This window comes from Xiphophorus hellerii, chromosome 17 (genome assembly GCF_003331165.1).
Source record: "Xiphophorus hellerii strain 12219 chromosome 17, Xiphophorus_hellerii-4.1, whole genome shotgun sequence".
Taxonomy (NCBI): domain Eukaryota; kingdom Metazoa; phylum Chordata; class Actinopteri; order Cyprinodontiformes; family Poeciliidae; genus Xiphophorus; species Xiphophorus hellerii.
This window is the reverse complement of record NC_045688.1, coordinates 8,270,275-8,289,858: the sequence shown is the minus strand read 5'-3', so window position 1 is coordinate 8,289,858 and position 19,584 is coordinate 8,270,275. Positions and strand designations below refer to the sequence as shown.

Here is a 19,584-nt window from a genome sequence, read left to right as displayed (position 1 = left end):
TTTATCCATCTGTTTATCCATCCATCCATCCATCCAGCCGTTTATCCATCCATCCATCTGTTTATCCATCCATCCATCCATCCATCTGTTTATCCATCCATCCGTTTATCCATCTGTTTATCCATCCATCCATCCATCCAGCCGTTTATTCATCCATCCATCCATCTGTTTATCCATCCATCCATCCATCCATCCATCTGTTTATCCATCCATCTGTTTATCCATCCATCCATTTATCCATCTGTTTATCCATCCATCCATTTATCCATCCATCTGTTTATCCATCCATCCATCCATCTGTTTATCCATCCATCCATCCATCTGTTTATCCATCCATCCATCCATCCATCCATCCATCTGTTTATCCATCCATCCATCCATTTGTTTATCCATCCATCCATCCATCTGTTTATCCATCCATCCGTTTATCCATACATCCATCCATCTGTTTATCCATCCATCTGTTTATCCATCCATCCATCCATCTGTTTATCCATCCATCTGTTTATCCATCCATCTGTTTATCCATCCATCCATCCATCTGTTTATCCATCCATCCGTTTATCCATCCATCTGTTTATCCATCCATCCATCCATCTGTTTATCCATCCATCCATCTGTTTATCCATCCATCCATCCATCTGTTTATCCATCCATCCATCCATCCATCCATCCATCTGTTTATCCATCCATCCATCCATTTGTTTATCCATCCATCCATCCATCTGTTTATCCATCCATCCGTTTATCCATCCATCTGTTTATCCATCCATCCATCCATCCATTTATCCATCCATCCATCCATCCATTTATCCATCCATCCATCCATCTGTTTATCCATCCATCATCCATCCATCTGTTTATCCATCCATCCGTTTATCCATCTGTTTATCCATCCATCCATCCATCTGTTTATCCATCCATCCATCCATCTGTTTATCCATCCATCCGTTTATCCATCCATCTGTTTATCCATCCATCCATCCATCCATCCATTTATCCATCCATCCATCCATCCATTTATCCATCCATCCATCCATCTGTTTATTCATCCATCATCCATCCATCTGTTTATCCATCCATCCGTTTATCCATCTGTTTATCCATCCATCCATCCATCCATCCATCTGTTTATCCATCCATCCATCCATCTGTTTATCCATCCATCCATCCATCTGTTTATCTATCCATCCATCCATCTGTTTATCCATCCATTTGTTTATCCATCCATCCATCCATCCATCCATCTGTTTATCCATCCATCCATCCATCCATCCATCTGTTTATCCATCCATCCATCCATTTGTTTATCCATCCATCCATCCATCCATCTGTTTATCCATCCATCATCCATCCATCTGTTTATCCATCCATCTGTTTATCCATCTGTTCATCCATCCATCCATCTGTTCATCCATCCATCCATCCATCTGTTTATCCATCCATCCATCCATCTGTTCATCCATCTGTTCATCCATCCATCCATCTGTTCATCCATCCATCCATCCATCTGTTTATCCATCCATACATCCATCTGTTCATCCATCCATCCATCTGTTCATCCATCCATCTGTTCATCCATCCATCTGTTTATCCATCCATCTGTTTATCCATCCATCCATCCATCTGTTCATCCATCTGTTCATCCATCTGTTCATCCATCCATCCATCCATCCATCCATCCATCCATCCATCCATCTGTTTATCCATCCATCCATCCATTTGTTTATCCATCCATCATCCATCCATCTGTTTATTCATCCATCATCCATCCATCTGTTTATCCATCCATCCATCCATTTGTTTATCCATCCATCCATCCATTTGTTTATCCATCCATCATCCATCCATCTGTTTATTCATCCATCATCCATCCATCTGTTTATCCATCCATCCATCCATCTGTTCATCCATCTGTTCATCCATCCATCCATCTGTTCATCCATCCATCCATCCATCCATCCATCCATCTGTTTATCCATCCATACATCCAGTATTTTTCAGTAGAACAGGTTTAGACCTGAACACCAGTTATGAACATTTCTGGCCATAATTCTGGAGTTTGTTGAGGAATGTAATGAAAATGAAACATTTATTTCTATTACTTTTTAATGCATAAAAATCATTTGTCAGACAGACGTAAAACGTGGAAAGAGGAAAAATCTTCTCTACAAAATGCGTAGAAACAAATCAGAGAAATGAAAAGTGCTACAAGTGAAGTTTATATTCAACAAAAGTTAACTAAAAGATGTTGACTACCAAATACGTCTATTTTGAAAAATAACTTCAGTAACATTCATGCAGATATAATACTGACCGAAACACACAACTTCCTGTTTATGTTTCATGCTACAGCTGATTTTATACATTTTCTACCCTAATATTCAGAATGCTATATTTGTCGTTAAGCTAAACTGAGAAGAAACAAGAGAAACTGAACAATCGTTTTATATGAACTGGATCAGCAGCTACTCCAGTTTCTTCAGGGCTTCGCACAGCTTCCCCAGCTCACCTGAAGAAAATCAAAAACCAAACCAGAAAGTTAAATTAGTAAAAAGATGAACAAAAGTGTTGGTAATATTTTATTTGAAGGAGCCTTATGTTAAATGGTAAATAACGACACTTTTACTGGACTTTTAATGCAAGTTTGCTTTAAAAGTGTTGATATTTACCAAATGACCACACAAACATTCATGTTTATGACAGTATCTTGTCAAATAAAGTTTTACCAAAGTGTTTTCTTTGTTTTTTAAAAGATTTTATAAGCAGTGAGATAAAAATAAACCCCTTCAGTCGCCTCATTTATATGCGTCTGACGCAGCCTATCAAAGCTAAATTTAGGTTTCAATTAAGGAGCGGCTGTTATGTTAATAATGTTTATTTATTTTCAATCTTTTGAAAAAGGCTGGAAGTAAATCTAAAATACAGAATAATAATGAGATGATAATAATAATGTTTTATTTGTACCTTTTCTTTATCTTCAGTGTTAAGAACATGAAGTTAGGAGAAAATATTTAAATAAATTTGATCAACTAAACAAAACTGAACACATTTCTGTTCAGATTTTATTCTCTATCCTGTATGAAACTGTTCTGCCTTCCTTCCTCTCATCCCTCGTTTCTTCATTCATTCCATCCTTTCTGTCATTCCTTTTTCCTTCCTTCCTTTCTATTTTGTTGCCTCCATCTCATTGCTTGTCTTCTGTTTTTTCTTTCTTCCTTCTTTCCTTCGTTCCTTTTTCTCCCATCCTTTTTTCCTTCCGTCCTTCTTTCCTTTTTCTCCTTCCTTCATTCTGTCCTTCCTTCTTTCATTCCTTCCTTCCTTCATACTTTGTTCCCTTCATCTCATCCCTTGTCATCCTCCTTTCTCTGTTTCTTCCTTCCTTCCTTCCTTCTCCTTCCATCCTTCTTTTCTTCCTTCCTTCCTTTTTCCTTTCTCCTTCTATCCTTCTTTTCTTCCTTCCTTTCTTCTTTCCTTCCTTCCTTCATACCTTGTTCCCTCCATCTCTTCCTCCTGTTTCTCCCTTCCTTCCATCTTTTCTTCCGTCCTTCCTTTTTCTCTCTCCTTTCTTCTTTCCTTCCTTCCTTCATACCTTGTTCCCTCCATCTCATCCTCCTTTCTGTTTCTCCCTTCCTTCCATCTTTTCTTCCTTCCTTCCTTTTTCTCTCTCCTTTCTTCTTTCCTTCCTTCCTTCATACCTTGTTCCCTCCATCTCATCCTCCTTTCTGTTTCTCCCTTCCTTCCATCTTTTCTTCCTCAAGTTCCTTCCCCCTCATCCATTGTGTTCTTTCCGTCATTCTTTCCTTCCATCCATCCTTCCTTCCTCCCTCCTTCCTTCCTTCCATGTGGTCTATTATATATATTTTATATTCTTAGTTGTGGTTGAACTCAGGAAAGTTGAGGCTAATAAAATCTGGATTTTTTAAAAATAAAAATGCGTTTAAACGTTATTCCCCAAAGTCATCCAGTCTCAGAAATCCCCACCGGTTGTTTGTTCAGGCAATTGATTATGGATGCCGTCTATTGATTCCTGATTAAAACCGAGGCTGTTAAAGTAATGAGTGCTAAACGAAGCGGCGTCTTACTGTGGACGCAGTCTGCCAGGTTGGTGAGCTGCTGCGTGTTGTTGAGGACCTCGATGCTTTGGGTGTAGGGGTTGTAGCGCACCGAGAACGGCCTGGGGATGGTGGTGGCGAACTTCCTGTTTCACAAACGGCTCAAACTAAATATCCAAACCTCACATCGTCACATCAAACTTTAACATGTTTCACTGGATTTGATGCAAATCACCAACATGAAGTAGGTTATTATAGTGTATAGGAGAAAAGCCACTCTGGGGATGATGTGTTCAAATGCAGCGTTTTATTTTTATAAAAATGCGTTATCTTTTAATTCACCGGTTCGAACTGGTTCGTATTGGACTTTCCCATCAACAACGTGAAATATCTAATATTAAAAATCTTACCAAGTCTTTTTCGTTATGTTTCTTGTGAAAATATCAAAACTAGCTTATAGTTCAGGGTGTCCAAACTTTTAGCAACTGTGAAGTTAAAAATTAGATTTTTTTTAGGAAAACTGCAAAACTGATTATATTGTAAAAACAAACTAAATACACAATATTTTGATTTTTATACAGAAATAAATTATAAATAATTTTATTTGTATTCTAGGCTACTTCTAGGCTGCTCTTTTTCTATATTTTAATCATAGTTTAATAAATTGATTTGCTCCAATTTTGTAAAAATGTTGTACTCAAATTAAAATACAAGTTTTAGTTATTATAGTTTGAATATTTTGTGTTGCTCAAGTTTTCCATTTTAGAACTATTTTAATTTGTCTACATCGTTTTATTTTATTCATTTTCAGCATTTCACCATCAACAGTCTGGTGAAATAAAGCTGTGGTATTCATAAATTATAGACAAGGACCGCAAATAATTATTGCAAGGCCCGCAAATGGCCCCCGAGCCTCTGATTTAGAATCTTGTTTTAAATAAATAACTTTTAAATATTAATAAGAGGTACAAGTTCCAGTGGCATATATAGAAAAATGTCGCCCAGTTGCGTAATGTTTTTAATTAATGCTAAATAATTATTTTCTTAAAATAAGCAATTTCTTGCTTGTTGGTTAGTTTTGTTTTGTTTCAAGTGTTCTGTGATATTTGCACTAGGAAGCAGATAAATGCCTGCTAACATTTTGTTTTTACAGTGAGCGCATACCTCACTTTCTCCTTGGCATCCTCGAAGCTCTCAGCAATGAAGTAAACGGGCTGGTACTCAGTAATCGGGTATTTCTGCTGGCTGGTCTTCTCCGGGTCGAAAGGTTTCAGCTGGGGCTTATCTGTGAGGCAGTACTGGAAATAATAAAAAACAAAAACAACAGAATGGCTTCAGATTCCTCAATGGTTTCCATAGCAACAATAAGCAGGAAGTGCAGCATGATTTGACAGAGTGCACTTCCTCCTGACGGATGATGATGTAAGAAGCTGACCTGGATTTTCTCTTTCGCTCACCCAGTGAACTGAATCGCAGCCGCCCAGCAGGTGGGCTCCCCCACTGACACATTAAACTGAACCTGAGTGGACCACTAACCCACTCTGAGAAACAAAATGCTTTATAACAAACTTTCCCATTCTAAAGCCTCCAAATAAGCATTAGCCCCTTTGCTAACCCACAGACAACGCTACAGGAAATATCCGTTTAGCATGAATGCTAACCGCATACCTTTTGATTTTAGTTTGATTTTAGTTTTTGCACCAATGTTCGGCCTCCATTTAGCATTTGCTATGTTAGCTTGGTAAGTTTGACTGGCAGCCAATCAAAAGATAAGTATGACAAATAATGTTTCAGTTATTAGTTATTTTAATGTATCTTTTATAGTAATTATCTAAAAAACTACAATGCTAAGAAAATAGAATAAAATATTATTAAAATAAAGTTGCACCAGAAATAACATGAGAATGAGAATAAAGTCATAATATTACAACTTTGTTCTCATTATTTTGACTTTATTATTACTTTAATCTGACAATATCATGACTTTATTCTCATTATTATAACTCGTATTATGCCGACTTTATTCTTGTAAAATAATGAATTTTTTTCCTCATAATTTTAGGATTTTCTTCTTATGTTTTTATTCTCGTAATATTACCAATTTATTCTCATATTATTTCAACTTTATTTTTGTAATATTATGACTATTCTCAAAATATTATGAGTTTATTCTTATGCTACAAGTTTATTCTCATATTTAAATTCACTCTCAACAGCATATAATATTATAATTTCACTCTTGTAATTTTTTTAAAACTTTTTTCTTGTAAATTATTCATCTTTTCTTATCTTTAGAATTGCCCCGATGCTCTAAAAAAAAAAGAAAAAAAAGTTTTTATGACAAAAACTCAACTTTCCCAGGCCGCCATCGTCTCCCCTGGTGGCCCCCTTGCGGCCTGCGACCCCCACTTTGAGAAACACTGTTATAACACATCATGTTTGAATTCTTCCTGTTACCTTCAGCTCTCCAAACGACGACAGCAGACCGGCTCCGTACACCTTGATGTCGGAGCCTTGCTTGCAGAGGCCAAACTCGACGGTAAACCAGTAAACCTGAAAACACAAAATATATAAAATCTGATCTCTACGCTTCTTTTTAAATCTTACTTCCTCTAAAACCTTCAGTGACCAAACATTCTTGTGGGCCGAGAAAATACAAGTAAAAACTAAAATCATGCAAATATTTGTAGGAAAGGAATGTTATTTATCGTAGATCCAACTAGTTTTCCAATTCTTTTGAGCTCAATTGAACAAATTTATTCTCGGTTAAAAGAAAATAACTTTTGTCATGTCTTTCAAAACTCTTGTTATATTTAACAAAGTTTAATTGATTGCATAAAAGCTGATTTGGGTGCAGCAACGTGGTTCTACTTATTATAAAAGTTTGGTTACAAACAGGTGAATTCTTTATGTTAAACATATGGATGGATGGGATTTATTTGCATCATTCTTGATTTGCAGTTGGTGGCCTCACAAAATCAGTCGAAGGGATACAAACGGCCCATGAGCCACACTTTGGGCACCCCTACTTTAGAATCATTTATTAACTCGTTTAGAGCCACAAATATTACATGAAAATTTGGACAAAATATTTTCTACATCTATTTGGAATTGTGTTGACTTTTGTTTTAAAGAACCATTGTTTTATTTCTATTTTTTGGTTTTAAAACAAAAAAAAAGAGAAAAACGTAAAACTTTGCTGTTTTTTTTTTTGTTGTTGCTAATAACTAGGCTGTAAATTTATATTTGGTGATTCATTCCCTTATATAATTAAGTTAGTGAAGTGATTCACAAAATGTTTACCTTTGTAAAACTTAAATAAATTAGTTGGTTCTATTTAATTTTTTAGGCAAAAGTATTAGGAGCCATTTCCAGTGGGATGTTTTTAGTTTTACAGAAGCTATTTGCTTTTAACAATTACACTCTTTCTTGAAGAGTATTATTATTGTATAGTTATTTTTTTTCTAAATAATATACTTACAGTAGCGAGTTTCTCAATGTACTCATCAGGGGCACCAAGAGAAGCAAGACCGATTTCCTGTAAAAAAAATAGATAAGACAATGTAACCTTAGCTTAACTTTCCCACAGAAAAACTTATTTAAAACAATTAATTTGTGGCAGATTATGTAAGACTTTTGCTTTAGGAGGATGAAAACCTGAGAAAACTGGGCAAAACGAGGGTCAGCAAACAGAGGAACGTGTCCCAGGAGTTCATGGCAAACATCCCTGTTAAAAAAATTACGTTATTTTACATCATTAATGTAAAATTTATATTTAATTTAGTAACAAACGTTTGAACGCGTACGGCTCGGGTGTGTATGTGGGCTCGGAGCCATGACGGATGTACTGCGTGGAATGGAAAACTCGGAAGGCAAGTCCAGCCAGGAAGTCCCGGGATGAGAGCAGACCGGCTACTGGGCGGAGCCGAAAACCAGTACAGGCTGTGGGAGGGCAGCAGACATGAAACACAACATGAAGCGTTTTCCACAGGCAAACACAGGAAGTGGGGCATTTTATTAGGTCAAGCCATCTCCAAAATAAGGCGCTTCATGTTGTGTGTTATGTAAGAAATTATTAACATAAAGAGACATTTTATTCATTTTGTTTCTAAAAACAATAATTTCTTTTATAAATTCCCTATTATTGCTAGAATAATAAAAAATGAACAAGAAATTAAACACCTGATCCAGTTTATAGAAGTTTAAATAATTATTTTTAGAACATTGATGACATTTTAAAAGACAAAATTGCTTTTAAATTTACCCAGATTTAGACCTGGTGCTAATCTGTTAAGCTAGTGATTATTAGCCAAGATTCTTGATAGGTTTTGTAAAATTGTAAATAGATTACTTCTAGGGAAGAAAAAAAACAGACTTAGCCCTCATGGAAACAATTCTAGTTAATGCTTGTGCTTATCCAATAAATTATCTACCGTTAACCAAAGATTACCTGACATTTTTCATTTTATTAACTTATAAATTTACTTTTGTTTTGTAAAGTATCGTTATGAATTATCACAAAGTAAATAGCAGTTCTAGACAATGGCAACAACAAATCTGATAAGGATTTTTATAACTTAATATTTTTTTTTACATTGGCCATTGCATTAAGTAATTGATTACAAAGTTTTAATATCTGAAATCTTGCCAAGCTGGGGCATAACCTTTTAACCAGCCAGTTTTCACTCAACGCTGTCATTTTTTTATTTTTAAGTAGTTATGAAGCAAAACCTTAAGCCGCTGCTGTGCAGGGTACTCAATGGGCTGTTGCTAGGTAACAAAATAATGAGTGAGTTGCTAGGTAACCAAAGAGTGAGTGAGTAAAGTTGAGGCAGCTGTGAGAGGTTGAGCCGCTAAATCTTTTCTCTGCCTACATCTCCCAGAATGCCGTGTGGTTCTGGACCGGAGTCCAGTGGATATTCTATCAAATTATCTATTGATATTGATATTGTCTATCGTGATTATTACCCAGCCCTAATCTGAATTTATTAGTCATCAACTATAAAAATAGCTAAAATCAAACTATATTTGTAATCAAATATCTGATTCATCATATTGTACGTCTGGGAGCAATTAAAGCTAAAATAATACTAATAACTTAATACTGAATGATTCCCTTTAAGACAAAACTTTAAAGAAAATGTCTAATGGTACTTGATGTTATGTTGGCACCTTGCCCATATCTCATTGTGTCATTAGTAATATTTGTAATGTTGAACCAGGTGAAGTTAATCTAAATTCTGTTGTTTTTTAGGCCAAAAGTTGTAAATGTCGAGTCTGGCTCCGTCAAGATGAAACTCACACTGCAGGAAGCGGGAGACGTCCTCCAGCTGCGGGATGTTATCCGGCTTGTAGCCGCAGTATTCCTCCAGCAGAGGGAAAACGCGGTTGTGTTCGCGGCAGGCGTGAGTCGGGTACAGAGCCTTGAGCTCCCTGAACACAACTCGCCATGTGGCCTTCTCCTCCTCTGTGTACTCCACCCTGGGGATGGCCTGGCCACTGGGACACAGACCCAGGTAAACATGTCAGACACATAAAATGATAGCAGTTTGTTTAGCAGATTAATTAATAAAATGAGACCTGAGATATTTGCTGAATACTTGGCAAAGTAACCTGACTTAGTCTCTTGAAAAACCCACCAAACATACAGTAATGTATTTTATTGCAATTTTATGTTGTAGACCAACAAAAACCAGGAATAATGGTGAAGTGGAACAAAAATAATACATGAATTTCATTTTTAATCAGCTGCAGTATGTAACTTTTATTTTTAAAAATTTAGCTGTTAATAGCTAAGGTATGGTAAATGTATTTATATAGTGCATTTTCAGCAAAAAGGCATTTCAGAGTGCTTTACATAAATTGGAAGGAAATACAAACAAAACAACAAAACCAAAAGAAGGAGAACAGGCACAGCAAAATAAAAACTACACTTTAAAATGCTCAAGTTGATCTGGGTTGCTAAGTAGCTAAATGTTGGTCCTCCATGTTTTATTCTTGTTCTGGGTTTCTAAGTAATCCACAATTTATAAACTAGCAGGAGTTTCTCTAAGTCTTGCACCAACATTATAAGTATAAAGCCAAATATTGGTCTAAAGTAATAAAAACAACACTTTAAGATGTTCCAGTTGATCTGGATTGCTAAGTAGCAAGTATAAAGCTAAATGTTGGTCTAAAGTAATCAGTACTTAATACTGTCACCATGTACTGACGGTGTAATATGAGATAGATGATCTGTTAGTGGAACTAGCTAGGTTTGATCAATTTTAAGGAATTGAGTTAAAAAAAGCTCTTATATCTTGCTGAAAAGTTACTTGTGAATTACCTTTAAGACATTTGCACTTGAAACTAGTCCAAAATTACTTGATAAAATTGTGTTTTTGCAGCATACGCCAACATTTCACACTCTGACAACCGAAAAATCTACTTTTTAAAGAGAGTAGTTACTGTCTGTAGTTGTAGGCGATGTCAGCAAACTCCTTCCTGCGGGCTCTGTACACCGGATCTTTGAAGCCCTGAACGCATAAAGGGAAATCCATGTTGGAACTGATAAATCAAAGAGTGGAAATCCTCCGCTAAGCCCTCTGAGGCCTTTGACAGCATTATGCACACCGTCTCCAACAAGAGCCTCCATCTACATATTCAAATGAAACCTTTGAGGAGTGTCTTTCAGTTCAGAGCAAATCCATTTTGCTTTAATGACACTAGCAAAAGGGAGCAATTATATATAATTACAGGGGCTCAATTAAAGCAATGACATCAATTTGTGAGTCTGTGTACTTTCCATTACAATGGACGCTGGAGTGTGCCCTGTCATCTTCGCAGCCCTGCTTTTTATGAGCCGCGTGGGCATGGACGTACCTTGCGTCCATGCATCTTCCCTGCATGTTTATGAAAACATGCAAGGAAGATGCAGGATGTGGAGAAACAAGATGATGGATGAGTCAGAACTCACCGGGTGATCAGCATCCAGCTCAGAACCGTAGCTTAGGATTTGGTTGGCAAAACGGTCCAAGTCCTGGATGTCCTTCGGGAACCATGGCACTGAAGGATAAAGACATTTATTACATATTTTTATTGACATTTTATGGGGTTTGAACACTTTATTTTGCATCAGATATTTACTCTTGGGTTGATCTTCATTGGACAAGAGCAGTAACCAATTATTATTTCAGTAATTGATTATTTCAATGATTAATTTGATAAAAAATGGGCACATTTACAGATTTTCCATTTAGCTACTTAAATTTTTTTTTACATACAATATTACACTATAAATAAAATAATTTCATCCCTTTTTAAATGTAGTAACAAACATTACGTTAGTGAATTCAATTGGGTGAAGCTAAAACTAAACCGCTTGAGAATTTTGGCAAAAAAAATATTTACAGACAAACATGTTTTTATCTTCAATGCAAAATGTATTCATATTTTGTACAGTTTAAATTACAGCTCCGAATAATGACTTTTTTCTACGTTTGTATACACCAGTTAATGATTAATCAATTACTAAATTAGTTGACAACTATTCCAGTAATTGATTAATCACAGTTTATCCCATTAATTGTTCCAGTCCTACACTGGGCAGCCAGACTGGGAGTGAATGTGGAGTTTCCCTAATTCATCACGAACCAAATATTTGTTTTAAAGCATTTCTCTTCAGTTTTAATGTTGTTGTTTTTTATTATTTGACATTTTTAGTATTGTTAGAGTTATTAAACGACTAAAGATTTCATATAGTGTCCTATTTTTTCACAGAAAGGGCTATATAGCTACTTGGAATAAATATTAAGAAAGAATAATTCTATATCAGTTTTTTTTATTCTTTAAATTAATAAAATATGTAAAGTTATCTGTGAAAAGCTCCTATTTTCTACCTCTTCAGTGGTATAAACTGACTATTATTTCTTGTGCTTGGTCTTTAATACAGTATTTAAGTACATGACGTTGCTCATTCATTCAGATTTACGGCGCACAGAAAACACAATGGTCCAGTAATCAATCTACATTTAAGCAGTGTGTTCCAGCCTCGGGCTTCAAAAGGACAACAGACCCAAGATCAGGCTCGCCTATAAACAGCCTGTCTCCAAAACAGGCTGTAAATTCCCTGCGTCCAACTTGACCCTGACCAGTTGACCTTGGTGTCTACATGGATCCTTGGTGGCCCTGTCTGTCTCAGTCTGCCATGACCCTGGCATGTTCTGTCTCCCTGTGAGAAACATAGAGGTCCTCTGTCTGCGCCAGGCCTGTTGGTCCTCAGTAGCTAAACTAATGTGTTTCTGGGAACAACTAAGAAAGAGGTCTGGATGGAGGAGAGGAGACATGAGTCTTACTGGCGACGCTCACTGTCTGCTACCATGTCTGTCTTTGGTTATAAATGAGACACTTCAGTGGTAATAATGGCAGCTTCATAAAATTTATTTCAACCATGGGTCTGAAGATGTCAGTATTTAAATTTCACCCAAACATTCATGGTCAGGATAAGACTCAACTTTTTTTTTCATTATCTAGACCAGGGGTATCATATTCATTTTCTTTTTGAGCCTGAATGTATTGATAAAACCTGTTCACAAACTGTTTTATCAGTCAATTCTTAAAATTAAATAATATTACTGAACATCTTTTCAGTCCCTCCACGATTTTGTGTTTCTAGTATTAATTTGGAAATATTTGCAATATTTGTGCTTATTTATGACAGTAAATGCAACTATTTATTACTCGCTGTATAGATCATGGACTGTTATCTGACATCAATTAAGGCCGAGGCAGTTGCTAGTACAAGTAAAAACATTTTTCATAATTTTTGAGAAAAATCTGCAATAAACTCCCAATTATGTATTAGCGCAAAAAAAGTGCAGGGATTTGTTGATTTTGTGTGAATTTCCATGGTAATTCTGAAGAAACTGGAGGGACTGATTGATAAAATTTGGCAATAAACAGATAAAAACTGCATTCATTTGATTGATAGCATATTTGGGCTCACTTAGTGTTTAATCTAGAATCTAAAGGGCCACATAAAAAGCTATGGTGGGCTGGATTTGGCCCACGGGCCTTGAGTTTGACACATGTGATTTAGACCAAAAGAAATGTAGTTTACTTTCTTTATATATATATTAAAAAAATAATAATAATATAAAACAAAAAAGTAGCAAAAGGTTTTCTGGAGCGTTTCCTAAGAATAAGTAAAAAACCACCTGGCCAAAATATGCTTCATAACTTTCACTAAATATCTTTTAAAGCCTAGTTTTGAGAAAGTGGTTTGAATGCGTAGCAAAGTAGCAACATTCGCATAATTCTTCGCTCCTTCCTTCATCGTGTTCTAACGGCTAGCTAACTGTTAGCTGTTAGCATGCGTAACGTCTTTAAATATGTTGATTTAATTTCAGTGTCGTTTTAGCAGCTTTTGAGCTAAATTAAAGTCAGTAACATAATTTAATTAATTAAAGAAGTCGTGTTAAGTAGAATACTGTTCCGGAATTTGTTTTTATTTAGTAGAAGTTTTCTGTTGCTAAGCTAGGTTAGCTGCCCCACTAGCATGCAGTGAAGCCGCGTTACAGAGCTGTGTTAATTAGCTAATATTGGAGCTAGGTGTGCTGCAGTAGAGACACCTAAAGATTTCACGGCGCCTTGTTCACCTGGCCCTGGAGGACTACAGTTTAGGGTGAGAGCGCTACGCTTCTTGCATATTAGGGGTGGAAAAATATTTTCTTGTTTCTCTGGTTTTCTTGTGTATTTATTTTTCATATGAAATTATTTACAAATTGCCGAACATGTTCAGCAAAATGTCGCATCTTAACGTCAATTAACACCTTTCTCCCCCAAAGGTCTTAATAGTTTTTTGTTAAATATATTCATTGTTGCAAAGCAAATCTAGTCTTTATTCTCAGGCTTCATAAAGTCATTATTAACAAGGTAAACACATTTAAAGTAAGTTTTCTTTTGAACTTTTCACCAAAAGCTGCGAGTTTGATTTTCTCAGTCCTACTACTGCGTTGTCCTTGCATTTGTTTAACTGGTAAACACTTTATGATTATTTAAACACTAGAGGTTACAGTTGAAAAAATGCATAATTAAAATGAAAAGGTTTCTCAAATTGATGAGTAATGACATTGCTGAGGACAAATTTGTAATGTAATGAATCAATAAATTCAGCTAAATAAAGTCAGAAAAAAATAATAAAATAGTATTTCACCTGTAGGTTTTGTAGATGTTGAGTAAATAGTTTCAAATAAATCTTTATTTAAACTTTTCAGGATATGATTTTTTGGATCCATTTATCTACAGAAATAGCTACCTTGTTTTAGCAACAGATGAAAACTGTCATCCTTTGGACAAATTTTCAAAATGTAATCATTGTAGTAATTAACTGGTCATCTTTAGTCTTACTTTATTGGGAATAAGGATGTTATCCATTTAGAATTAAATATGTTTGATTTTTAGTTTTGCAGGTATTTAACTTCCTATTTTTTCTGAGAGAAATTGAGCATCATTTCTTAGCCTCTGAGCTATTGACCCATTTATACATTTCTACCTCGCCACACAAGCACTTAGTCCTCAGTTAGTTAATTGTCATGTTGTGTTTTCATACTAACCTGTGTCCTTTTCCTTGTTGCGTGACAGCTCGTGCACATGGCCGCTGATCTGCGTGCGTAGGCTGTCGATAACCTCATCCAGGGCCTGAGAGCAGCTGGGTTCCACACTGATGAAGAACTCGTACTCTTCTTTGTTCATCCGTGAAGGACGGGACTCGATGTGTGTCAGATTGATGCCGTTATCCTACTCAAATGAAAAGGTAAGTAAGCCTTTATCTGTTTAAGAGCACTTCCTTTCACCACTAGAGGGTGATGTGTGATAACTAAAGTCGTGGGTTTATCAGCACGCATGGAGTTCACCATGACCTGCTGTCACCAGCCTTGAACTCTGTCTGCAAACTAACTCAGCCAAACTAGACTTGCATAAAGAGTGCATTCACAAACCCACTCCATGAAGGAATTTCTGCTTTCTTCAGCAAAACTCCAAAACCACAAGTTTTCCAGACACTTCTTGTTGGCATTCCTAATTGTTTTCTCCAACGGCCAATATGGAAGACACCTAGCACATGTGCTAAGTCTTTGTTTGTGTGTGCTTTCTTGTTTACGCAACATTTGGGGGGAGGAAGAGGGCGTATGTTGTTCTCTTTCTACTATAGGCTTAAAAGAAGAGGCGTGAGTGAGAGGGACTCTAATTTACCCCCATCTGGTTCCTATTCCACTTTTAAGTGTGGGGCCATGCATTTCTGTTTCTCTAGCATTCTTAAAAAATAGGTCAAAGTTGATATGATTATTATTTTTTACTTTGCAAAAAAGAGCAGTTAGAATTATCTAACAAGTCAGTTGTACTTCAGCTTAAATTTAATGAAATTTGAAGATTTAATTATATTTACATTTACAAAAAATGATTTATTAAAAGAGAGAGCATTCATAATTTGAGATGAGACTTTTTAAAAAAAACCCAAGTTAGGACTTTAACAGAAACAAGAGAGAAGAGATCAATTTCTACTTTATAAAACAATAAAATATAATATTCAGTCCAGGTATATTGATGTATATTGATTCAGTGGAGTGCTGTATCATTACATAGTGTGTGTGTGTATATATATATATATATATATATATATATATATATATATATATATATATATATATATATAATTTTTATTATATATTTCAATATATAAAGTATATTGAAATATATATTTCATTTTCATTTATTTAATTTCCCTTAGGGATAAATAAAGTATTTATGAATTGAATTTGAATATATTTTGTTTTCATTTGTTATTATTTTTTATATATACACATTGCCTGTTTTGTGTTTAAGATGTATTTGTACATCTTAGTTGATTAAATTTCATTTATTTCTTTTTTTCAAGGATAACTCCTTGGAAAGTATTATCTTATTTTTGAGTGCTTCTTACAAAACAGGAAAAATATAAGTCAAAATTAATTTTTGGGAGAAGAGGTAGACTATACAAGAAAACTACTAATTTTTATTCAAAACTTGTGTTTATGTCAACATGTGAAATGTTCACTTTAATCTGTAAATTAATGAAATTAAAAATAACATCTCATCTTATCCCACTTCATTCTGTTTGAATATCCCGCTGTGCGTTCTTACCTTTTCTATCTTTATATAAAAATTAAAAACCGAGCTGCATCTGATATTTTTGAGTGAAAAATAGTGTTAAGTCATCAGGATGCTGCTGTCACTTTTTCTGATTTCTCTTTACAAACCGTCGCTCCTTCATGAATCTTGCTGACAACAACAATAATGTTGCATCAGCCTGAAAGGTTCAAGGTCAAGGTCAACCTCTGGCATGACTCGGCTTCACAAGTGAACCACGCAGCCAAGTGGCTTGAGTTCCTGGCAGATTAACAGTCGGGAAGTTGTAATTTTTCAGGTTTTGAATGAAGATAAGACACATGAAACATGTTTCCTCTTCAAGCTGTCTTCATTGGGGTGTTGGCGTTAACGTTGTAGTGAAATCAGTTCGTATCGGTTCTGTCTTCACGGTTTGTGGTGGGGGTGGAACAGGGGGAGGATCAGCACAGCAGCAGCTCATAGGTTCACCAAAAACTTTACAGCTGCTTGTTGACGGCAACATTTTGGCTTTTCTGCCAATCATTGTTTACTCAGGCAGTCATACTGTCACGTACTCAATAATAAATCGATCGTTTTCACTGCAAATATTTAGCTTATCCCAGAATATATTGTTATAAAAACATCTCTAGAAAGAAAACAAGGTGGAAAGAAAAACAAGTCAGTTGATTAATTACAGTAACCAGGAGATTAATCTGTATCTTGTTGCATCCTGTGAGGTTAAGCTAACAATTATTGTTTAAAATGATTAAATATCTCTCATCTAGAAGAAGAAAACCAGACTTTAATCTCAGAATTTTGACTCTAAATAATGCAAAAAACTTTACATTTCTTGGATCAAAAGTCAAAATTGAGAAAAAATAACTTTTTTCTTTCAGTGGCCCTAATCCTCTTCTGTTCTAGCAACTATCTAAAGTACTCCACACCACACTAATGCAAGAATGCATTACTTTAATCTCTAGAGTTGCGCAGCAGCAAATGAGAATGGTAGCTTATGGCAAGCCCAGTGCTGGTATAACTGCACTGCTATGGCAAGCAATTTGTGTTTCCATTCCAAATCCTTAATATTATTGCTATCTTTGCAAACTTGATACTAGCCTGTCAGAAATGCTTTGCAATGCTTGAGAAGAGTTAAATGAACATTCAGATACTTGTGGATGATTATTTGAACAGATTCTTCTCAAATTGGGAAATTTGCCTCCATTTAATTTAACCAAAATGTTTTGAGTCAACTTATAAGATGCTAGCAAAGTAATGACATAAAATTGTTTAAATAAATACTTTAACATTTGGTTGAATGTCATCAAGCATCATGCTTTGGGGCAGTTTTGCACTGGTTGTCAGCCATATTTATTCTTGATAAATGCTTACAATATGTTGTTGTGGTTTTGAAAATATGCTAAACACATTTAAATTAAACTGTAGCAGTTTATTATTTAAAGCCAAGATGGAACTGTAGAGTATGGTGATGGCAGCTTCATGCTGGGGGACTGGTTCATATTTGTTTTTCAGTTTTGCAACAAATTAACGACTAGATATTTAAAACTTGAGTTCAATGAAATCTGATCGCAGCTGTAAAGTTTGAAAGTGTAATTTAAGCAGAAGAAGGTTTCATGACAGAATTGCATTGTGGGAAATGTAGGCTTATTGGTTTAACATTTTAACTGCTCTTAGACTTTGTTTAAAAGTCTAAGAGCAATTAAATTAGAATGGAAATGCTTGTTTTCTAACTCACGGACAGTGTGTGTTTGTGTTAGAAAATCACATATGTTTTAGATTATTTTAACTTCTAAAGTTTCCGGCTGAACACCAGAGTGAGGGGAACGTTTCCTGCCACGTCTGCTTTAATAAAAAAAGAGATAACCTGCAGGCGAAACGTCAGCGGATCAAAGAGCTTCTTGCTGTTTACACACGACTCGTATCCAAACAAAATCAAACTGGGTCTGTAAATTTCTTAAAATTTTATACAAAAACAACAAAAAATACTTTAACTATGTTTTTATCCAAACTGTGCTAAAATAAAAAAAAAACTTTCTAAATTTTAGTTTTAGATGCTGAAATGCCGTTTCTACACGCGTGTGTTTTGTTTCATGTTAATCTGTAACTTAACAAAGCTTCGTTGCATCATCAAGGTTGCAATCACGGTGGTGTTCAAAAATATTTTTCTCCCTGGAGCAGAAAGTAAATTTTTGACCTACCCCTTTAAGCAAATAAAACAAAATTTCATGTACTCTGAGTCAGATAAACATTAGGATAGATATGAAGTTCATTTTTTACCTCAAAGAGCCGCAGGGCCTTGGCCAGAGCTCCAACCTCCTCCTTCAGGGAAAAGATGCAGGTGATCACCTCCGCCTTCCTGCTGGTGTCTTCCTCCAGATACGAGTTCCTTCTTTTCTGGAAAAAATAATCAAATATTCATATTTACTGGAACTCATAGCTCAATTTCTGTTTTTTTCTGCTGACGGATCGAGCGTGAGATCTCATTCTGAGCCTTGACATTCAGGAGACGACCCTGAAGCAGACTTTGCACCCTTTGACCTCTGGAGTCTTAGCCCAAGCATTCCTGCGCTTCCATGACCAAATGTACCCAACTGGCCCCGGGAAATGCACAAAACCTTTCCTTCTGTAGAGCAGAACTGAGAAAAATCAGGAATTTTTTTGGCATTTTTAAAAGCTGAAAATTGCAGGTAATTGCCGAAGCAGCTATTGCAATTTGAATTGAAAATTTGCTAAAAAGTTGCATTTTTGTAGAGCAAAATTTCAGCTGCTGAAAGTTCCTGACAGTGGATCTGTGCATGAGAGAGGACTTTGTTTGTTTTTCACTCACATCAGCTGTTTTACTTTCTATTCACGGCACATAAAGGCAGAACCAGCTGTTGTTTTTTGCTCACCAGAATTTTCCATTAAGGAGCCAAATTTGGCTGTAAAATCCTTTAAAAATGAGACAAACATGTATGAAACAGGTGGATTATTTTGTTTAGAGTAAGAGAAAAGTGATATTTTATATTTTTACCCCTGTGCCCGGCTCTCCTGTCTCTTCCTCCGGGCTGTAGTCTCCGTTCACTCTCTTGTAAGCGGCGTCCATCGTCTCTGCAGGTTATGATGATCTGATGCTGGTTTCTCCGTCTCTGAGCCTCTCCTGTGTGTCGGGTTTTAACTTTACGTGGGCCACGTGACGCCACACCCCCTGTGTGTGTGTGTGCGCGTGTGTGTATCGGTATGTCACAGGACGGTTATGAAACAGAACTGTTGTGATCACATCTGGATCCTATTGTCCGCCACTGGCCCCCGAGGCGACGCTCATGAAAGCCTGCTTGCAAAAACAGTTTGTTCTCCTGCAGCCTGGCTGACCTGGAAACAGGTGGAAATATCTGCAGCTGATACGGTCCAA

General features: G+C 35.9%; 1 protein-coding gene across 1 annotated transcript; it reads right to left on the bottom strand.

The window, feature by feature from the left end:
- Positions 1-2,091: 2,091 nt before the first annotated feature.
- pah (phenylalanine hydroxylase) lies at positions 2,092-19,343 on the bottom strand. The gene is made up of 13 exons (XM_032589962.1): positions 19,207-19,343; positions 18,471-18,587; positions 14,648-14,831; positions 11,011-11,099; positions 10,503-10,570; positions 9,358-9,554; positions 7,862-7,997; positions 7,713-7,782; positions 7,537-7,593; positions 6,513-6,608; positions 5,220-5,353; positions 4,086-4,201; positions 2,092-2,512 (listed from the first exon to the last, which is right to left on the bottom strand). The coding sequence occupies exons 1-13, from the start codon at positions 19,276-19,278 to the stop codon at positions 2,469-2,471; spliced, it is 1,380 nt and encodes a 459-aa protein (XP_032445853.1). The 5' UTR covers positions 19,279-19,343; the 3' UTR covers positions 2,092-2,468.
- Between the last annotated feature and the right edge of the window lie 241 nt (positions 19,344-19,584).

What these genes read in the sequence shown, in the direction of transcription:
- pah (XM_032589962.1), bottom strand. Translation starts at nt 19,278, where the DNA reads ATGGACGCCGCTTACAAGAGAGTGAACGGAGACTACAGCCCGGAGGAA. An exon ending in AGGCCCTGCGGCTCTTTGAG is followed by an intron (nt 14,832 to 18,470) that starts GTAAAAAATGAA and finishes TCATTTGAGTAG; the next exon opens with GATAACGGCATCAATCTGAC. An exon ending in CCCACATACACACCCGAGCC is followed by an intron (nt 7,783 to 7,861) that starts GTACGCGTTCAA and finishes TTTTTTTAACAG; the next exon opens with GGATGTTTGCCATGAACTCC.